Source organism: Tupaia chinensis, unplaced genomic scaffold, assembly GCF_000334495.1.
Source record: "Tupaia chinensis unplaced genomic scaffold, TupChi_1.0 Scaffold000094_1, whole genome shotgun sequence".
Lineage (NCBI taxonomy): Eukaryota > Metazoa > Chordata > Mammalia > Scandentia > Tupaiidae > Tupaia > Tupaia belangeri.
This window is the reverse complement of record NW_006159556.1, coordinates 6139848-6161687: the sequence shown is the minus strand read 5'-3', so window position 1 is coordinate 6161687 and position 21840 is coordinate 6139848. Positions and strand designations below refer to the sequence as shown.

General features: G+C 39.5%; 1 protein-coding gene across 7 annotated transcripts in view; it reads right to left on the bottom strand.

Moving 5' to 3' along the window:
- WDFY3 (WD repeat and FYVE domain containing 3) overlaps positions 1-21840 on the bottom strand; it is a 258678-nt gene that overhangs the window by 56520 nt on the left and 180318 nt on the right. For 6 of the 7 annotated variants that reach the window (XM_014585831.2, XM_014585832.2, XM_006143286.3 and 3 more), the window contains 8 exons: positions 16980-17079; positions 15401-15561; positions 13752-13981; positions 12530-12639; positions 11014-11196; positions 10125-10282; positions 8757-8834; positions 7163-7390 (listed from right to left, as the gene is read on the bottom strand). In XM_014585831.2, the coding sequence (XP_014441317.1) occupies positions 7163-7390; positions 8757-8834; positions 10125-10282; positions 11014-11196; positions 12530-12639; positions 13752-13981; positions 15401-15561; positions 16980-17079 (1248 nt within the window). The remainder of the gene's footprint in view (positions 1-7162; positions 7391-8756; positions 8835-10124; positions 10283-11013; positions 11197-12529; positions 12640-13751; positions 13982-15400; positions 15562-16979; positions 17080-21840) is intronic. The other variant, XM_014585836.2, reaches the window with a different exon arrangement.

The following is a 21840-nucleotide window of genomic DNA, read 5'->3' as shown; positions in this document are numbered from 1 at the left end:
CCCTCACTCCATCTCTCTCTGATCAAATTAAAATAAATGAATAAATAAATAAGGTTAAATACAATAATTAAAAAAACCTATTAAAGATGAAGATTTAAAACCTTAACCATTGGAAAAAAAAACCTGAATTATTGGTGCCAGTAGTTAGCATAATGGCTATGTCACTGGACTCCCACGTAGTCAACCGCGGTTCGAGTCCCGGATCCGGTAGCTTAAAACTCACGCCGGGCACGTGTGCGTGCATGCCCAAGATCCCGAGAGGAGAATGGAGGAGAAGGGATTGTGGCATGGCCATCCCTTCTGGGGGGTGATTTCTTGCTTTCTATCTCTCTGTCTCTGTCTGTCTGGCGAGCGCACGTGCCCTATAGCAAAAACCTCTCAAAAAAAAAAAAAAAAAACACCTGAATTATTTCTAACACAGAAAGATTTTCAAACAAAAAAATTAACTTTTTAATTGTCACTGTATTCTCTGGCTTAAGTGATGGGACTAAAAGCAAACATTACTGATAAGCAATAACTATTTTTGGCAAATAAGGTAAAAGATTAAATCATTTTACTTATTAAGAGACTTCAAAATACTTTTTTAAGAGAGTTTTTTGCATAGGGCTTCCGTGTTTGCCAGACAGACATTGAAATAAAGAGAGAAATCATCCCCTGGGGGGATGGCCACATTGCAATCCCGTCTCCTCCATTCTCCTCTCAGGATTTTGGGCATGTATGCACAAGTGCCCAGCATGAATTTTACAGCACTGGGTTGGGGACTGAAACCATGGTCAACCGTGTGGGAGTCCAGCGACATAACCATTATGCCATCTGCTGGTCCCCAAAAGAACATTTTTTAAAAAAAGGTTTTTGTCATAGAGTGTGTGTAGTTGCTGGAAAGAGACAGTGAGAGGAAAACTGAGAAATCACCCCCCACAGGAGATGACCACGCTACAGTCTGTTCTCCATTCTGCTGGGATTTTGGACGTGGACATAAACATGCCAAGTGTGAGTTTCAAGCTACTAGGTCTGAGACTTGAACTGTGGGTGGTGCTATGCGAGTTCAGTGCCTTAACCACCATGCTACCCGATGTCCTTCAAAGCAATTTTTAGGATAGCACACATCTGTTCTTTCTCAAAAAGTACTGATTTACATTTTGCAATTAAACATGCACAGAGTGCAACAAATTTATGGGAGTCTAAAGAGAAGAAGTGATTGATCTCAAACTCCAGGAGGCAATATTTAGTATAACTCAGGGCAGTCAGAAGGTAACAATACACACACATTAATGAAGCTTAAACTTTGGTGCCCTTTGCTTCCCACAGGCCCCTCTCAACACCCTGGAAGCAGGGCCTTAGTAATTTCATCTTCATTTTCTACTTTTTTCTTTGAGAGCCCTCTTTCTCAACATGTTTAAACTTTAGGGCCTATAAAATCTGGCTTTGTCCTTTTTAGTGGAAAAACTTGAGCATCAGGAAAATTTTACACAGGAAGCAAAAGGTATCTCCAATGTAAGGAAGACAGAGCTGCTGGTCCATTCACTCAACATTTACTAAGTACTAGGTGCCTTGTTAGCATTAGAGTGACAAGGCCTAGAACGGACTGACTGGAGCACACTCACTGTCTGTGGATACAGTCGCAGAACAGACACAGGGATTCGGCTACTAAAGGACTGTTGGCCGATACTCACCCCTTACTCCACTACTCAGCAGCTATACCCTAGAACAGGTTTCTTAACTTTCCTAGACTTCAGTTCATTATCTGTAAAATTGGGATAATAATATTAATTGTTCAGAGGGGCCAGCAGGTGGTGTAGTAGTTAAGGAGTTGGACTCTCACACTTCCAACCACAGTTTGAGTCCCGAATCTGGTGGCTTGCTTTCTCTTTCTTTCTCTCTCTGGTCAAATTAAAATAATAATAATAAATAAAATAGTTCTTTAAAAATATTAGTTGTTCAGAGAATTGTTATGAGACTTAAATGAAACCACATACACAATGCTCTGCACAGTATCCAGCTCACTGGGCACCCTCCCCCTGTGGTGTCACCTTCAGGGGTTTTGGTTACCCTTGTCAACCATGGTTGGAAAACAGGTGAGTATAGCACATGAGATATTTTGAGAGAGAGAGAGGCCATATGGACATAACTTTTCTTATGGTATATTGTTACAACTCTTTGATTTATTATTAGTTAATGTTGTTAACCTCTTACTGGGCCTAGCTGATAAGCTTTATCACAGGGATGAACGTACAGAAACCACACAGTTATGTACAGGGCCCGGTACCATCTTGGGTTTCAGGCATCCATTGGGGGTCTTTGAATACTCCCCTGTGGCAGGGAAACTAATTATTAGCTCCTCCTTTTAGATTTCATGACAGAAACCGGTGGGTAACAGACGTTCCTACCTTTTGAAACTTTTTTTGTTTTCAACATTGCCAGATCACACATTTCACCCATAAGATAAAAGTGGACATTTAGTGGTGCTTCAAATTTACAAAACATTTAGAAAAATAAAATCAAAGTAAAGATGATTCATTCAGAAAATGTCATCACAGCACATTAACCTTGACTTTTGCATGAACGATGCAGGATGAATTGTACATTCTACGACTGTCTTCTCTTCCCATCGCCTTTTCCTTTTATGTAGACATATTTTCAACATTTCTTGACTGTCTTTTACTTTACAGTATGTAACCCATCTGTTAAAAAACAAGTTCCATATGGTACATGCTTATAAATTTATGAGAGTGTCTGTTTATAACTTCACAGGCTGGTGAATTATTTTTCTTGGGTAAAATGCCCATTATATTAATGCTATAGGTATAATCCTGAATAGGTGACTTTGTTTTTATCTGATATTAGAGTTTGAATATGCCCTGTAAACAAATGACACTGTCACCAAGAAGGAAAGATAAGATAAAAAAGATATTACGGTTATTGGAAAATAACTTCAAATCTCTGCCTATGTTAAGTCAAAATATGTTGGTCACCTATTTAGGAGAGCATATTTATTTTATATTTTAGTATTCTCAAATAGAATTAATTTAAATGCGGGTTGACTCAAGAAATACTTTATCAAACTGCTATAAGCCTAAGTTCTTAATAAATTCTTTGGAGATAAAGAGTAAGAATTAGATTGTATTGCTATAGATGCTATTAAAAAAAGGTTACAAAAATATGGCTGAATTTACTGTTTTATATAGTGCTCAAGTATTAGAAATTATAGTATTTTAAAGTGTAGCTGTATTGGGACCAGCAGTTAGTGTAATGGCTATGGTGCTGAACTCCCCCATGTAGCTGACCATGGTTCGAGTCCCAGACCTGGTGGCTTAAACTCACGCCGGGCGCGTATGCGTGTGTGCCCAAGATCCCAAGAGGAGAATGGAGGAGAAGGGACTGTGGCGTGGCCATCCCCTCTGGGGGGTGATTTCTCACTTTCTATCTCTCTGTCTCTTTCTGGTGAGCGCACACAGCTTTGAAGGAAAGTAGATTTTAGGGAGCTAGCTTCAAGAAATCTTAAATAGTCATTAGAAAATATAAGACCTATATATTTTTTAAAAATAATTATTTATTTAACTTTATTTATAGTTAATATTATTTTTAAAATTTACTATAGGGCATGTGTCTCACCAAAGATAAACACACACACACACACACACACACACACACACACACACACACAGAAGGCGGGAGGGGGTGGATGGAGAGAAAGCTGCCAGGTTCAGGACTCGAACTGCAATCAGCCATGTGAGAGTCCGGTGCTTTAACCACCATGTCATCTACTGGTCCAAGACCTATATTCTTTCAAACAAAATTTTTTTGTGGGACCAGCAGATGTATAGTGATTTCATTGCTGGACTCCCATGTACTTGGTCACAGTTTGAGTCTTGGGCCCAGAAGCTTAAAAACTCACACTGCATGCATGCCCAAAATCCTAAGAGGAGAATGGAGGAGAATTCTCCTCTGCGGTGTGGCCATGCCCTTGTGGGGGTGACTTCTTGTTTTCTGTCTGTCTCTCTAGTAAGCACACACATCCTACAGCAAAAATCTCTAAAAAAAAAAATCATAAAACAAAATTTTTTGTAAACTAACAAATTATAACTGTTTATGGGGTTCAAGGTGATCTTAAGATTTATCCACACAATTCAGAACATTCAAATCAAGCTAATTAACATATCCAACATCTCAAATATTTTTTATTTCTTGTGATAGGATCACTAAAATGTACTCTTAGCAATTTAAAAATATATATTATTATTAACTATAGTCACTATGCTGTGCAATAGATCTGGAAAAACCAGACAAACATTATTTCTCCTAGCTAACTGAAACCTGGACCCTTGCCCACCATCTCCCCATTCCGTACACACCTAGTCTCTGGTAACCACCATTCCATTGCTCTGCTTCTAGGTTTGACGACTGGTTTATGAATAGATTCCACATGAAGTGAGGTCATGTGGTTGTGTCCTTCCATGTTTGGCTCATTTCCCTTAGAATGTCCTCCAGGCTCATACATGTTGTTGTTAATGGCACAGTTTCTGTTCTTTAAGTCTGAAAAGTATTCCCGTGTGTATATACACATTTTCTTTATCCATTCATCCATACATAGATACAGGTTGATTCTAAGACCCACTTTTTAAGTAGCATCAGGACAGAGGGTGAACCAATGAGTACCAGGAAAGCACAGGAACAGTTCGAGCCGTCTCACATCATATAATCTAAAGTATTTATTAGATAACCCCTGGCTTTGTATATACAGTGGGTCCTTGAACAACTTGGGGGTTAGGGCTGCAAAACCCTGCACAGATGAAAATCTGTAACTTTTTTCTGTTTTTTTTTTTTTTTTTTTTTAATCCATGAGTGAAAGCAAGTGTTTGCATGCACACCTGAGAGAGCAAGTGAGAGAGATGAACATCCTCGATAGGGTCTTGTCACGCCAGGATCCCCTTTCCCTAGTCCTTCAGCTTGTCAGGATCTTGGGTACACATGTGCCCAGGGTGTTTCAGGCCTGGGATCCGAACCCAAAATTGGCCCTGTAGTTCAGTATGCTATACACTGTGCTCTGAGGCTAGGCCTAACTACTATTTAAAAAGATGGGTTAATCTAATATGAGTTTATTAAAACAAAATGTATATTAACTAATTTTAAGACTTAAACAAAAAGCATAAATTTCATAATAAAAGTACATTAAACCCTAGCAAAACAGAAAACTTGAATAACCCTGTAATTAAATAGTTTCTGATACTACTGTCAGTTGGTCCCTGCTGTCCTAACTGCTATTTTCACTGTGGGCAGAAGACAACAGTTTGATCACGGTGGAGTCACGGGTATCCTGGTTATAGGGTCAGTCATCTTCAGAATTCCTGGTCCTGCCCAATGCTGTCACCTAGGTGTCTGCTGTCCAAGGAGACCACACTCTATTCCCTACTCTCCCTTGAAGCCTGGTCCTGGATGGCAGCAGGATTGGGCAGAGGCACTGAGATGTCCCCTGGCACATGAGATGCCCTGAGGTACCCGAGACCTACTCAGGTGCTGAGAACTTCTTCAAGCAGGTCAGAGCAGCACTGTCCTCTGAGTCAGTCAGGCCATCTCTGCTTCCTAGTTCCACCAAGGCCACTGTCTTTCCTTCTCTTCCTCTTTCTTCCTACTTCTGCGGTTCCTTATGGGGAAAGCGATATTATCTCAGCAATGTCACAGAGTTCACGTGGGCTTGGTGCTGGGTGCAGGCCTAGAGCTCCTGAAGGTTACCCAGAACCTCCACCTCCAGCTTGGGGTTCAGTTTTCCACACCTTCATGGGATTGTCCACTTCCTCCTCCTTGTGCTCCTTTGGCACCCTCTTCTCCTCTTCCAGAGAAGCTTCTTGGCTTGGAATTTGCAGGTTATCCAAGGATCCAGGGTGCCTTAGTTCTGAAGGTGACCTCGGCCAGGCAGGAGGTTCTTGATGTAGAACTGGAAGATGAGCAGGGTAGACCTTGTTGTAAAGCTTCTCTTTCCTTGTGTTGAACCGGAGGATAACGCTGTGTGTAACTTTTAACTTCTCTTAAACTTTACTAATAGTCAAGTGTTAGCTGAAAATGTAACAGTTGATGAACACATATTTTGTATGTCATATCTACTATATACTGTATTCTTACACAACAGTAAGCTAGTGAAGAAAAAACTGACAAGTAAAGAAAATGTATTTACAGTAATTATTGAAAAAAATTCTCATATAAATAGACCATGGTGTTCAAGGGCCAACTGTGTGGTGCTTATTCTGTGCCAGACACTATTCTAAGTACTTTATTTTTATTTACTTATAATTGTAATTTCTAATTTATACATAATAGTTGTATAAATTTATGAGGTAGTATGGTTTTTCAAAACATGTCTACATTGTGTAATGATCAAATCATGACAATATACATATCTTCCCAACCAGACACGTATCATTACTCTGTTGTGCACGCTGAAAAACCCTCTTCTATTTTAAAGTACGCACTGAATTATCACCAACTGTCATTACTCTATTATGTTAGAGTACTTCATTTTCTTTATCCATTCATCAGTTTGGGGGCATTTAGGTTGATTCTATTGCTTAAGCTATTATAAACTCGTACTTTATTTTTTTAAAATTTGCCAGAGGATACCTGCTCAAAGAGAGACAGAGACAGAGACAGAGAAACAGAAAGTGAGAAAGCAATGGGCAATAGTCACAACCCAACCCCTTCCCCTCCTCCCCTCCTTCCTTTCAGGATTTTTTCAAGCTGCTGGGTCAGGGATTCAAACCTCGTAGTCAGCCATGTGGAATTCAACCACTTAACCACAAGGCTATGGGTTGGCCAGTTCTTCACTAATTTCAACTAACTTGGTCCTTCTAACACTCCTATAAGGTAGAACTATAATTTTCTCCATTTCAGACCTAAGGAAATGGAAACCTAAAGAGCTGGTTGGGGTAGAGCCAGGCTTTCCATCTGGGCAGCCAGGCTCCAGAGTGGGATCTGAATCACTTCTCTCCAATGTCTCTCTGTTACATCTCTCTGTCCTGCCACCACCACGTCTGATGTTATCAAGTGCAAAACGTTGGTCAAATTTCCTCAATTAGCTATCTTAGGTAATTTACTTACTAAGGAAAAATGCTTATGAAGAAAAAAGAAAACTCGATAGAGTCATTTCCAACGTTTAGTTCTGCATACTCACCGCCACATTCGTCTCTTGCTCTGTTTCGGGCACGTAAGGGTAATGGTTATAGAACATATCGTTCCGCACCATTTTCTTCCTCATCCTGCAGGGCCCTTCTGTCATCTCCAACATCCACTTGTCTAGATGGGAGCCGATAGGGGGGCCCCACAGGCCTCGCTCCCTCAACAGCTCACACTCGATTTGGCACCACTCTTCCGTCACGTACTTTAAGGCGTTTTGCTGACGCTGGTGGGAAAGGGGTCAGGGTGGTTTTCACACAAGGAGAGCAGTAACAGCCGTCTACAGATAACTTAAAATCACGCTATGACTTGGAACAAACACAACTCACAACATTTCAGTTGCTATTATAAAGGTAACGTTACATTTATTTACAGTTAAGGTAAGGTAATGATTTTGTGAGAATGTGAGAGATGTTGCAGTGACCCAGGGAGGTCATTATTTAGCACCAAGTTCATGTCAGATACACATAGAAGTAGTCTGTAGTGTACAATGCAGTCAAAGAGAGGAACTTTGTATTCTGGCATGGGAAGAAAAGAGCAAAAACACTGAAATGGCTGGTCCCATGTGAGGTAATAATACATGTGGCATTTTAAGGCTGAACCTTAAATTATAAAATGGCTACTAAGCTTGTTTAAAGGAAAACCTAGAAAATCAGACTAAGAAATAGTGTCAACAGGCTAGAAGATTACTGTAAGATTGGTAAAAATTTCCAGAGATGTTAGGTAAAGAATATAAATACGCAGCAGGGACAGGGAACTTGCCTTTCATATAAAACTAAAGAAAAGTTATTTCAATTAGCCACAGAGGTAAATCCAAACCATTTTACATAAATGGAGATTATGAACTGAAATAACTGCTTGCTATCTGCTAAATGATAAAATGTACAAAGCAGATTAAAACTAACTTGCCTAATGCTTCATGGAATATAAGATCTAAAAATGAAGAAATTATCTTACCTAATTGCATACACTAACAGTTAAGATTATGGATGAGTAAACATAAAATCACACATCACAGTAGTACTTAGGTACTTGGTGGGGGGGAAAACCGTAAAAACTAAGCATCTTAATTATATCCACAAAATACAAGGATTTAATTATTCAGAATCTTCAATAGATCTATAACAACCGCTTTGGAAATAAGTATTTAATATAAGCTGTTGAGTAATTATAAATTCACCAAGAGGACTTCATTGTTTATTATTCACAGCACAATTACCAAGCACTTATAGTAATAACTTTATCTTGTAATTTTTTTTTTTTTAAAGAGACTCCTCAGAGACTTGGATGCATAGTTTTATAATTTCTTTCTTAAAAGATTTAAAGGGAGAGATCATTCCTACATTTTAATTTTTGTTAGGAACAAAGACATGTAGTATTTTAAGATGAATATTGATAAGTTGTCTTTTAAAAGGCAGTGTCCTTAGAGGACGTCAAATTTTTCTGTCTTACAATCAGTGGCCAAAATAGTGACGGCAGAATTAACATCATCAGGTGAGGTATGTACCTCCTTTAAATGGGCAGGGAAGTATCACGAGAGAGCCCTTTCTCACCCAAGGAATACGAAACAAACCACTCTTATCAACTCTTACCTCTTGATATTCCTTGTATTGGGTGTCTACTAGGTCACGAACAACAGCGATATGTGTGAACATCCACTGGGAAATCTCCTAATGATGGATGGAGAAAGAGTCTTAATATTTCATGGGCTTCCTAGAAAAATAAGTTAACTAGTCTTGAAATTAATACTGAATAAGTAGTTAAAATCCCATCAAAGGCATCCACTACAGAAAACAAAACTAAAAAGGTCTGAAAGATGAATTACATATGATGAATCTAATGGAGTCCTGTGTTACAGACACACATCCCCCTAGGCTTCCTGAAGAACTTGCTGCCCTAGCTCTGGAGCACTGGGCAGCATCTTCAGAGATGGTCCAGGCTGTAGAGAGCTGCCGGGCACCCCATACCCAGTGACTGGCTGACCTGGGGGTAAGAAGGCCCAGCAATATCTGTTCACAGCCGGTCAACTCTGACAGACTATTCTGGTCCCATGGCTCTACCTGGATTAGCTGAGGCTGTCCCTGGACCTGCATTGAGCCTGACATTTCCCTGTATTCAATCCTATGTCCTTTCCCTTTCATAGGTACTGATGCCAAGGTCACCCTGATAGACACCCTACAAACTAAATTCCATCTCAGAGTTTGCTTTGTGGAAAATCCGACTTGACACATGAAATGATTAACACAGTTTCCCTCAGACCCTTGTTCACAGCTGCCACTTAGATTTCGGGATGGTGAAGGAAGTATGAAGAGTAAGTTAATGCTGGAGATAGATTTTTTTTTTTTTGGGGGGGGAGGTTTTAGCTATAGGGTCCATGCGCTCATCAGAAAGAGAGAAACAGAGACAGAAAGTGAGAAATTACCCCCCAGGGCAGATGGCCACGCCACAATCCCTTCTCCTCCACTCTACTCTTGGGATCTTAGGCATGAACGCACGCACACACGCCTGGTGTGAGTTTAAGCCACTGGGTTCAGGACTCGAACCACTCGAATCACAGGTCGACTATGTAGGAGTCCAGCAACATAGCCATTACACCATCTGCTGGTCCTAGATTTTCTTTTTTTTAAATCAATCACAGGTATACATAACAATTTATTTATAATCTGTTACTGTTGTAAAATTTATGCAATCAATAATAACATGAGAAAATGATCCAGATCAGAGAGTGACCATATATCAATCTTACAATCTCCTCTTACATCCAGGTATAATCAATTTTATTATAATAAAATGGAAGCCCCCATAATCCTGGGGTTCTTCTATCTCTCTCCTAAGGTAAAAAGGCAGTAAAGTTCCATTTCAAATCATCTGCTTATATGGTTATGCAGAGTACATAAAGTTTTATAACTAAACCATGAAGTGTAAATTGCTAATAATATCAATGAAAGAAAGTAACATACCTGGGTGGAAAGGCTGTGTTTATGAAGGCCACTTTCTTTTCGATTCCTTCTTGATCCTGTTAGTTTGGAAAGACCAAAGCCACTGCTGACACGAGACAATTTGGATTGTGTTGTGGGCATTAAAGCTTCTCCACGACTTATGCACTTCTTTTCATGGGCTATGGAATTAAAATTAGATTATTTCACAATTTTGCCGTATTTTATTAGTCCTTTAGTACTACTTTTACCTTTTTTTTTTTTTAGAGTTTTTTTTTTTTTTTTTCTATAGGGTATGTGTGTTCACTAGAGACAGAAGACGAGAAATCACCCCCCGCCCCTGGGGATGGCCATGCAGCAATCCCTCCCCTCTATTCTCCTCTTGGGATTTTGGGCATGCGCACATACATGCCCAGTGTGAGTTTTAAGCTGCCAGGTCTGGGACTCAAACTGTGGGAGACTATGTGGGAGTCTGGTGGCGTAACCATTATGCTATCTGCTGGTCCCAATACTTTAGTGCTTTTGCATCATGGTTACAAACCATGATGCCCTAGTCAACGAACATAAAAGCATACAAGTGATCAAAACAAAATATAAAGGCAGTTCTTTTTATAGCATCTAAGTCTCTTGGTCACGTGATCTTTGTAGGCTTTCTTCTTCTTTTCCCTTAGAGATAGGTTTTTGCTATAGGGTGTGTGCGCTCGCCAGAGAGAGAGACAGAAGTGAGAAATCACCCCCCCGGGGGGGATGGCCACGATACAATCCCTTCTCCTCCATTCTCTTCTCGGGATTTTGGGCATGCATGCATCTGTGCCCAGTGTGAGTTTTAAGTCACCGGATCCAGGACTTGAACCGCACGCAGTTGACCATGTGGGAGTCCAGTGACATAACTATAGGCCATCTGCTTTCTTACCTAAATGATTCTGCCAGCATTTCAGACCAGCTTCTTCAATGAGAGGCCTTGCTATAGCTATATCCACGTGGCCCCTTTCATTCACAGGTAGAGTTACTTTGAATACCTCCTCCAAGACTTGTTTCTTGCTATGTATCAGTTCAGTCCAAACTCTGTTGACAGCTTTTATGAGAAGTTGACGCCCTAGTTAATGAACATAAAAGCATGCAAGTGATCAAAACAAAATATAAAGGTAGTTCTTCTTTTTCTTCATGTGTTACAGTTACAAAGTTCAAATACTGTATTTAACTGCCAAAAAAGAACTGCTATCATATCTAGCTCAGTGAAAATAATTATTTAGATAATCAAAACTATGGCTGACTGCTTGGAAAACATTAAAAAAATCTTTACATTCACGCAAAAGACATTTTTATTTATAAAGCAATAAATTATATACCTATTCAGTTACCTAGCTAATTCTAGATAATAATATATTCCTCATTTACAAGTAATTTTTGGAGATGAATATTTAAGGTGAGTTCAAACCTTGGTTGTCCTTGAATAGTTTGCAAAATGAAAGAAATAGAGTAATAAATACTTTAAAAAGATTTTTACTTTAAATTTGGTCTGGCTGTGGCCTCCGTGCCAATTTGTCTGACTCTTCCTGTCTCAACTTTTTAGGAAGCATGAGAATCACATGGAGGGCTTGCTACACAGATCGCTGGTCCCCACCCTTACAATTTCTGATTCAATAGGTCTGAGAAGGGACAGAGAATGTGCTTTTATACCCAGTTCCCAAATGCTGTGACAGTCCTAGTCTGGGGACTGTTTTGAGAACCCATGTTCTAGACTGTCAACTCCTCACAGGTGGAAACAATCTTAGTGTCTGGGGTACAAGAAATATTGGTGAAAGAACAGAGAATAAATTAATATCTAAATAATGAAAGGAAGAAATAGAGTGCTGGCCTTTCAAAAGATAAAGTCATATGTAAAACTATCGCACAGAATTGCTGGGGAGAAACTACTATATTGATTTCATCTTTACCACCAAACATGTGGGCATAAGAAATCAATCCATGCAAAGACTCCAATGTGCAATACTTGCAGCATCACTGGGAAAACTAGATTTAAAAAGAGAGAATACAAGCGAATAGGAACAGTACTACTGACAGCCTGTCTCAAGTAGTATTTGCCTCGAACATGATATGCCTGACACTACCATTAGGCAGTTCCCTTTACGGTAAATGCCAAGTTAGTGATTGTACTTATGCAGACGCCAGTACTATCAAGTCTGCTAGTATTACTATGAAACGCTGAAGGCGAGTAGTGTCAGCGGTTAGGACTTTACCATCTCGTATCAGAAGACGCTCTGTGGCAGGCTGGTGTATGTACAGCATAACCGAAACTATGGTTTGGCTATCTGCCTGCTGGGAGGGTGGTCACCAACGCTGGCAGTTTCTGAAGTCAATTTTTTGCTCCGGCTTAAAAACTGGAAATAAAAGAGTAATAACAATAACCCCCAAACTGAGGTAGTCACCTTCGCTAATATCCTGGCTGTAGCCCCCATCTGGTTCGATGTCGGAGGGGATCATAATGTGCCATGTGGTCATGCGGGCTTCTGCTTCCAGTCCGAATCCGTCCACGTTGCTGAAAAATTCCAGTCAGTTTAAACAACATGAAGGAAACGGCTGTAGGTGAAAACTGTAATGACTGCGAGTTACTCTGTAGACACAAGGAAACTCCGCTTCATCATGAAGCTCCAGTGCTGGTGGACAGACGTTCAGCAGACACACAAAACGGAACTTTGAGTGTGCCATGAGGCTGCCCTTATATTTTAAAGGGATGACCTCACAAACCCATTCAACTAAACATAATCAAACTGATCAAGAGCATCACAAGATTGTCATCTTAGTATTGATGATTAACATTTTAACCTAAAAACTCTAAAAAATTAATTTAACTAAGAACATCCTCCCACACGCCTGTGCTCTCTCTCTGTGGCCTTACCTCAGCACTCTGCTCGAGTAGCCGTGACGTATTTGCAGGTTCCCACATGTGCCACCCTCTCCTCCTTTTGGGCTATCACACAGTCTGCTCTTTCTTCCTGCAGGATTTGTCCCCCCCCCCGTCTTATCGTCCCCACATAGGCCTCAAGTTGCAGCTCAGCTGGTGTTTCTTCCAGGACAGGGTTCCCTGTTACATGCGCCCAAAGCACTGGGCCTCTCCTAGCACACCCAGCTAGGACAACCAGCACACCGACTGGTCATGCTTGGTTGTCTGTCTTCCCTTTAGGAGGGCTGAGACAGAGCCTATTCTACTCACATTTTATCCCAGCCCCGAATTCAATGCCTGAACCTCAGCAGACACTGGAGAAATATCTGTCACATCAGTCGATAGAGAAATACCAAATTCACTCATTTAACATATAATGTCCTACTGAGCTTCTCTTTTTACTTCTCTTAGCCTCCAATACTGAGCATTTTGATCCCAAAGTACAATTTTTTAACTATCTAACTGACGGGTGGTGATTACAAAAAATTTTAAAGATGGAGAGGAGTAAATGAAAGGGGAAAAAAATGCTCATTATTTCATTGCAAAAATATAACATTTGTACTTCATCTTTTACACAAAGTTTTAAATATAGCAGATTAAAGGGAAAAAGAATGTAACTATCAAAAACAAATAAATAAAACAAAGACATCTACTAGAACAAGATCAAAGAGAAATCTAACACGGGAAATGAAACCCCAAGGATTTACCTTCCGACATGTAGATTAATCAAGCAGTGAGCTAGACAGCTAATGAATTCTTGGTCGTGGTTCCCAGGCCCCAGGATCAAGTTCCTGTTTACAGTTAGGACTCGGAGAGAATCGAGGAGAGCCACTTGCTGTGGGACAGTTTTGTGTGCCCTTGAGAACTGGTACAAGATTGTCCTGTTGAGGCAGTGATAAACTGCATCCAGCGACAGGCCCTGTGATCTTCTCTTTGACTAAAGATGTGAAAGATATGTTTTTAGTAAAATGGGCAAACATAAAAGATCTTCTTCTCATTTTACTGGGTCTACTATGTACCAGAAACCATGCTAAGTTCTAGGGGTGTGAAGGTAAAAAGTACAAGTCAGTTGTTTTGTTCAGAAACCATGAGACATGCGCTACAATTTAATGAATGAGATGAGAGCTCCCAGTGAGGGGAGTCACTAATACTTTTGTGGGGCACAGCAGCCTCCCTGAGACCATGAGGACGTGTCATCTGGCGAGTCTCCTACCAAACAATTTTTGTTAGGGTGAATTAGTGCTACTCAAAATACAAACAACCTAGAACGTTACTAAATGTTCTTTCTTTCTTTTTTTTTTTTAATATTATAGTTTCTTCCCCTCACTTGAGTATTATTTTCTTTGGTTAAAATATAAAATGTACCACCTAAAAACACTCTAGGTGACATGAAAGAACCTATGTATCTGTACCACCTGCTAACAAATACGGTAAGAACAGTTCCTACTTTCTACATGATGTGCTGACTCAGGTTAATCACTGTGCTTAATCAGGCTGATACCCCTTAGTCAAAGGTACTGTGAACATGCATGAAAAATACATTTGCAAAGGAACATGGACTATAGGGGACTTTGTGAAGACACAACTGACAAACAGGTTCTTTCCAAACCAACTCCTCGTGCTTTATAAGCCTTTACACGCTGATGCATTATACTGTAAAAACCTAACAGATTGAATTTGCTTAAGGTATTTAGACCTAATTGGGTAATAAAGGACACCAGTAGGGCAGCAAGTAAGAGACCACAGCTTGAGAGAACCAGGCAACTTTATAAGGGACACATTGGCAATGGGCTATTGGTACAGGGAGTAAGGGGTTAAATGTCACCCCCCCCCACTCCCATAAAGGGCATGTGTGCTCACCAGAGAGGAGAGAGACAGAGAGAGTTGGAATTTGAGAAATCATTCCCCGGGGGGATGGTGATGCTACAATCCCTTCTTCATTCTCCCCTTGCAATTTTGGGTATGCACACATACATGCCTGGTGTGACTTTCAAGCCACCAGGTCTGGGACTCGAACTGCGGTTGGCCATGTGGAAGGAAATCCAGTTGCCTTAACTGCCACGTCACCAGCTAATACCAAAAGTCTATGCTTTACATTTGCTTTTAATAAGCTTTCATAAGTTTTATATTCAATATTCATTTATATTCATTATCTTATTAGTTACACTTAAGTCCAACAATTTTGATACCACTGGCAGTTTTTTCAATAGGAAAACAAAGCTTTCAATAAGTTTTATATTCAATATTAATATTCATTATCTTATTAGTTACACTTAAGTCCAACAATTTTGATACCACTGGCAGTTTTTTCAATAGGAAAACATGTAGTCTATAACTAATAGTGACGATGGATTACCTGTGCAATTAGTTGAATTATAAAATCTATAAGGAGTTTAGATTCTTTGTTGAACATGCCTTGCCAAAGCTTGTCCACCACACGTTGTGTGAAATAAAACACATTGTTCACCAATACCTGGTAGCTTCCTCCACTGGTAATAGGCAGAGATGCATCTTCCCCTAAATTCCAGTAGGAAAAAAATGTCTAAGAAAATGGATATCTACCAGCTCAAGACCAGATCCTCAAAGAAATCAAGCTATAGAGTACATGTATAACACTTAGAAACATGACCAGTAGCTCTTATATACTCCTTAAAGAAAATGATGTTCATGGCCAGAAGTCAGGATAAATACTAGAAGAAATCATTTCAACAGGATAAAGACATTATGGATTGAAACAACCCATGAAGTCTCTTATTACCTAAGGACTGTATTACATAGTTTTTAAAACTTAAACTCTAAGTGACGTCACAAGTGATCTCCATTTGAGAGAAAAATTAATTTAGTTTATTAGCTATTGAAACTGTATAAATAAGAAAGGGTGAACCAAACAAACCACCAAACAAAGCTCTATTTTTTTGAGTATACCTCTTTAATAGTGATGTAGTCATATAGTCAGAGTAAGATTCAGAACACCTGTGACAAATGAAGACTAGTCCGTGGTGACTGTGGTGCTGTGAGGAGTCTTTAGCTCCTCTGTAATTAGCATCATCACCCCCTGTCTTTGTAAAGCACCCCCTGCCGTACTGCATGTGCCTGCATACACATCCTACTTTAGGTGGAATCCTCTCAGGCCCTCCTCTGGAGAGATTTTAGAAGTTCCACTGAAGGTGACTATTATTATGATTTCCACCTAACTCATAATTGCCACATTAAACAAAACTCTTAATTTTGTGTCTGTATGTAGTATGATCAATCTCAACTGATAAATACAAAAAAGTGTGCTTAATTATTGTTCATCATTATTAATGATTAATTCTGATTATTAACAACGATATTATTACTAGGAACTCAAAGTAGAAATATATACTAAATCATGACTTTTGAAACATACATTTATCTTCGTTTTATATATAAATGTTGGCTCTACTGCAGATGTATCAAATTTTGTATTTTTATAGTAACTAGATACAGATGGACAGAGAAAAACCCATATTTTAATGTATTTTAATTTGATGTGCTGGAAGAGATTCTAAAGAATAACGTATACTACCCATGACCCAACAATTCCACTCACAGGTGAACACTCAACACACATGTAAGAATACTGTACATATGTGTGGTCCATATGAACAAGAATGTTTATAGGAGCATCCTTGATAATTGTCTTAAACTGAAAACCCCCAAATGTCTATCAGCAGTAAAATGGAAACATTTATATATCCATACCATAGACTACTATGTAGTAGTGAAAATAAAGGGGCTCCTGCTTCAACAACATGGATAAGTCTCACGAATGTAACATTGAATTTAAGAAGTTAGACTAAATAGGAAGGAGGAAAGAGATAAGTTAATAAAAAAGATAGGTCTGGGGCTTAGACAGAGGAGAAGAATGATTATAGACATTTTTATAAAATAAAAATGAAACACGGAATTACCCAGTAATACATCAGCTGCAAGCAAATGGTCCATCACACTATCCAGGATGTATGTCTGGAATTCTTTTTGCTGAGTTCTTGTAGATCTTTCGGGGGAGGCCTGATGAATTAAATTAAGAATCAGAACCAACTAGACAAAGAAAGGGGCTCAATTGTATTTACACCATCAAACATACAAAAAAAAAGATTAAAAAACCCTTTTGGTAATTAAAAAAAAATGACATGGGAGATGGTATATATGTTTATAATTTTCTCTTATTTTTCTGGCCATAGAATTTTAAAACATTTAAAGGCAAGTAGAATCACTATCTTATTTTGAATCCATTCCTCCCGAACAAGCATTACAAACACTATATTTAATAAATATCTAATAATCTATGATATCTAATTTCCAAAAGAGATAGTTTATAAGGAAGTATAGCTACAATAAATCATAAAATCATTAAAATAAATACAAAGTTCAAGAATCAAGTAATCAAGAGGGAACATCAATGAGAGTGAAATGGTTATAACAAGAAAACTAAGCACACAGTTTAGCTCTGAGTACTGTGGGTGTCAAGAAGAAAAACCAATGTGGTTTCTGAAGCTTCTTTTAATCTATAAAAGGAAGCGCACTGGATTGTAACCGAGGATATACCTTTTCCTAGGATTGTTCTGAGAGGAATGTTTTCTGTGGGTTATGACAAGGACAGTAAACAATTCTACGGTGGTTATCTTTGATAATAGTTTTACGAAGTATAAGAACGACTTTAAAAATTGTTTGGAGTAAAAGCTTGGGGCACGAGATTTAACTACAGTCTTTTGACAGCATTTCTACTGGAAACTAGGGACAGACCAGGCACATGATTTTCAAGTATCCAACCTAGTAAACAGGATAGCACTGGGGGCACAGGATAAAAGGCACGAAAGATTCTTTGGTCAGTCCTCCAATGCCAGTAGTCTTAGCTGGGCTTTTGATAGAAATTGGATATTGAACAATTAAACGAACATACGATGTTCCTAATTTTTTTTTTTTTTAAGTGCATTTCTTTCTTGAAAGAGAAAGAGGCAGGCAGGAAATCTGGTCCAGCAGGGCCTCGGCCACACCACTGTTACCAATCGCCCCTCCCACCTTCCAGCCAGCCAGCCAGGATCTTGGGCATGCTGGCACGTTCAGGTCAGCTTGGGATCTGGGGGGTTCCTGTATGACCCCTGCATTGTACAGTGGCACTCTCACACCTGTGCCACCATAGCTGGGCTCATAACGTTCGCTCTTAAAAGGAATCTGGATGTTTTAGATTCAGGTATAGTACTGGCAATCTGCAAGTCAAATAATAAAAAAAAACCCAACTTATTCGTGCACAGAGAGATCAAGACCATGTTTACACCATGTTACAAAAGTGGGCTTTAGAACACTTTTGGTTTTCAAGGTGGTCTTTTTAAAGGTTTCAAGGGAGCATTAAACATCTGAACAGGAACCCCCCAGATCCCAAGCTGATTCTGACACTGAATTTACACTTGCCATGGGCCATGGTAAGTGTTCAAGTGTTCCTGCTAAAGACAGAGAGAGACAGATAGTAAGAAATCACCCCCGGGGGAGATGGTCACGTCGCAATCCCTTCTCCTCCATTCTCCTCTCGGGATCTTAGGCACGCACGCACACACGCCTGGTGTAAGTTTAAGCCACCGGGTCCAGGACCCAAACCGTGGTTGACTACATGGGAGTCCAGCAACATAGCCACTATGCTAACTGCTGGTCCCCAGCAGCCTAACTTGTAACAGACTTAGCGTTCTGTGAGTACATGTGTCATTGTCTCTGAAGTGTTCTACTTCTTTTTAAACGATTTGCTGAACCACTGTTATGCCAGACACAGTGCTGATATGCACACAGTATCTCTTCTGATAAGCGAAACACCCCTTTGAGGTAGATATGAACTTCCACAATTTAGTGATAAGGTAGTTGAGGCTTGGTGAGGTTAAGTCACTTGGTCAAATCATGACTAGGACTCAGCCTCACCAGCTATGTAATCCTCTCTCTTAACCCTGTGAAAGCCTTAGATGTCTGCTGCCCACAAGAGAGCATTCGGGCTCTGGGAGGAAAGCTTGGGCCTTCTGGCCTGTTTCTGTTATGGGCTGGAAACTTTTAAATTCTGAGCGTCTTGGTTCTGACTGCAGTCTTCTCTGGCCTTACTTCTACTCTCTGGGTTGTTTAGTGGTGCTCTGTTTGTTCACTTCTGCCACAGTTTTTGGCTTGTTTTCCTGCAGAAACTCAAGGTGGGATTTGCTCTGCTCTGTGGCAATGGGGAGGCCCTGCAAAAGACGGTAGAATAAAGTGAAGTGAACCTCTCTGACCACGGACAGTGGCTAACGGTATCAGAGAGGTGAGCAGCTTCATGACTTTCACCTCCAGGTACACTCTCATGCACTTTCCTTCCACTGCCACAGCCGTACTTATTTGCAGCCAATTCATGGGACCCTTCGTGACAACTTCGGTGGTGACAGCGGAGGATAATCCTGAACAGAAACTTGCAGAAGAGTGACTAGATAACCTTACACGGGCCAACACAGGCCACTCAGCCAAGTTTTCCAGTGCATCTTAAGTAACAGGCAATGTGCTAGAAATATTAAATGTATTGTCTTATATAATTCTCCTAATAATTCCCAAGGAGATTCTACTTTTACATTATTTTACGGATGGGCAAATGTAAGGGTGAAGAGAACTGAACTTGGCCAAGGTCATAACACTACAACTAGCAGCCATTTAATTCCTCCAAATACTCTTTGCTGGGTGATAGATACATATTTTTCATTATATCACAACAGTCCTGCAAAGGAGACAGTGAATCATTTCACTCTCCAGAGAATGCGCTTACCTTGGGGAGATTAAATGTTTATATACAATAAACAACAGGGGCAGGCTTTAGACCTAGGTATTTCTTATTCCAAAACCCATGCACTTTCTATTACACCACACTGCCTCCCTGTATTTGGCCTTCGTGTCACACTCGGCCGCATTCAACTTATATGAATGGGAAGTTTTTATTTTTATAGATTGCTAATAAAGATAATTTCACATGTTCTCTTAGGGATATAATCAAATAAGCAGATGTTCTTTATGATGAAATTCTAATATCATTAGACTGAAGATGGTTGGGTTCACATTTACTGGGCTAAAAATCAGTTGGGGTCAGTCAGGGGCTAAAAAGCCCCTTTTATCAGGTAGGTAAAAGGCAAATATGTAAATAATTACATTCTTGACTCTCTTCAGGTACAATCATCCTCATAATCATCATTTTCAAAATCGTATTTTTGCAATGTATTATTCTTATATCATAGGACGATATGAAGCATAATATTTTCATCAACATAAATGTTTTTTGTTTATGTATTCTGTATATATGGAATGAATTTAAAGTTCTTCAAAGTAGTAAGCTAATTTTTAAAAGCAAATTTATATCGGTCTTGTTTGGTAGTATCATAAACTTCCTGTTTGGGAAATGCCAGGGATGTAGAGTTAAATGATTAAAAACTATGTAGAGAATACACCAGGCACCACTAACTGCTGTGAGATGAAAACTGGTCTCTAACTTTCAGGAATTCACAATGTACCTGGGAATTTCAACCTTGACACTCACTGCTTCTCCCTGAACTATTAATTTAATCCTACCACCCCCGACTTCCTTGTACAATTGAACACAATCTTACTCTAGAGTGATTAGTGTCCACAATGGAACCTTACCTCAAGGTTAATATGTTATACTTGCATATCAAACTTTTCCTATTAAAAATACAAAAAACAGGCCCAGCACAGGTGGCATACAGGTAGTGTCACTGCTTAGAGGCTGGAGGCCACATGGGGGGCCTGGGTCTGACTTCTGGGCCAACCTGAATGAGCGTGGTTAGCTGTGCAAGCCTGTGATCTTAGCTGAAATGAGCCTGAGGCTGTGTCTCTCTCTTTCCATCTTTTTCCTGTGCTTTCTCTCCCGTAGAGGGAAAAATATAGAAAACAAGACTAAAGCAATTAAATAATTTATTCATCTAGTAATTAATTAGCTATTAGAATTCCTACAAGCTTGAAAATGCTATCGTGGGATATGTCCACCTACCCCGTATCTCTCACCTCTGTGTATTTATTTTTTTGCTCAGTTATGCTGTCTGACACATATCTCTTCCAAACTCCATCCTTTTATTGTCTGATTATCACTTCATTTGTCACAGAAAGCTTCAAATTTTCACACTTCACACTAAGATACTGGCCATCCCTCTTAGAACTTTTTAAAATTTCCAAAGGAGACAAGCTCTACCAGGCGTGCTTTTTAATTGTACCACATAGATTACTGTTGAAGTCAATTACTTTTCTGCCAATATTAACACTGCAGTCCCGATTAAAATGCTTAGCATGACTGGCGCTTAAATTACATTACTGACTTCTCTGAATTGACCAAACTCAGATATTTTCACATGAGTAAGATAAACATCTTTTGTGGCTTTAAGGGTGCAATTAAAAAGGTAACTGTGTTAGCCACTAGAGGGAGCAGAGAAAGCTCAGTTTCAGTCTTCAAACTGCTGAAAACAAGTGGGAAGTTCCTGAAAGAGGAAGGCAGTCTTCTGCACAGAATGCATATTTTGGGATGCCAGAGAAGCAGGCACCATTCTAGCATGTAGCCCCTGGCATGTACTACGTGGCTCTATTTACATGAATTGGCCAAAAAGAGTATGAATGTAGAAGCTATAACCATATATGAAATTCCCTCTCTGCTTTTATGTTCTCTTGAGATTTTTGTGGGTGAAAATTTTTTTGATTAATTAGTTAATTTCATCTTTTTTTTTTTTTTTTTTTTTTTTTTTCACCAAAAAAAGGAGAAGGGAAAGGGAGAAAACA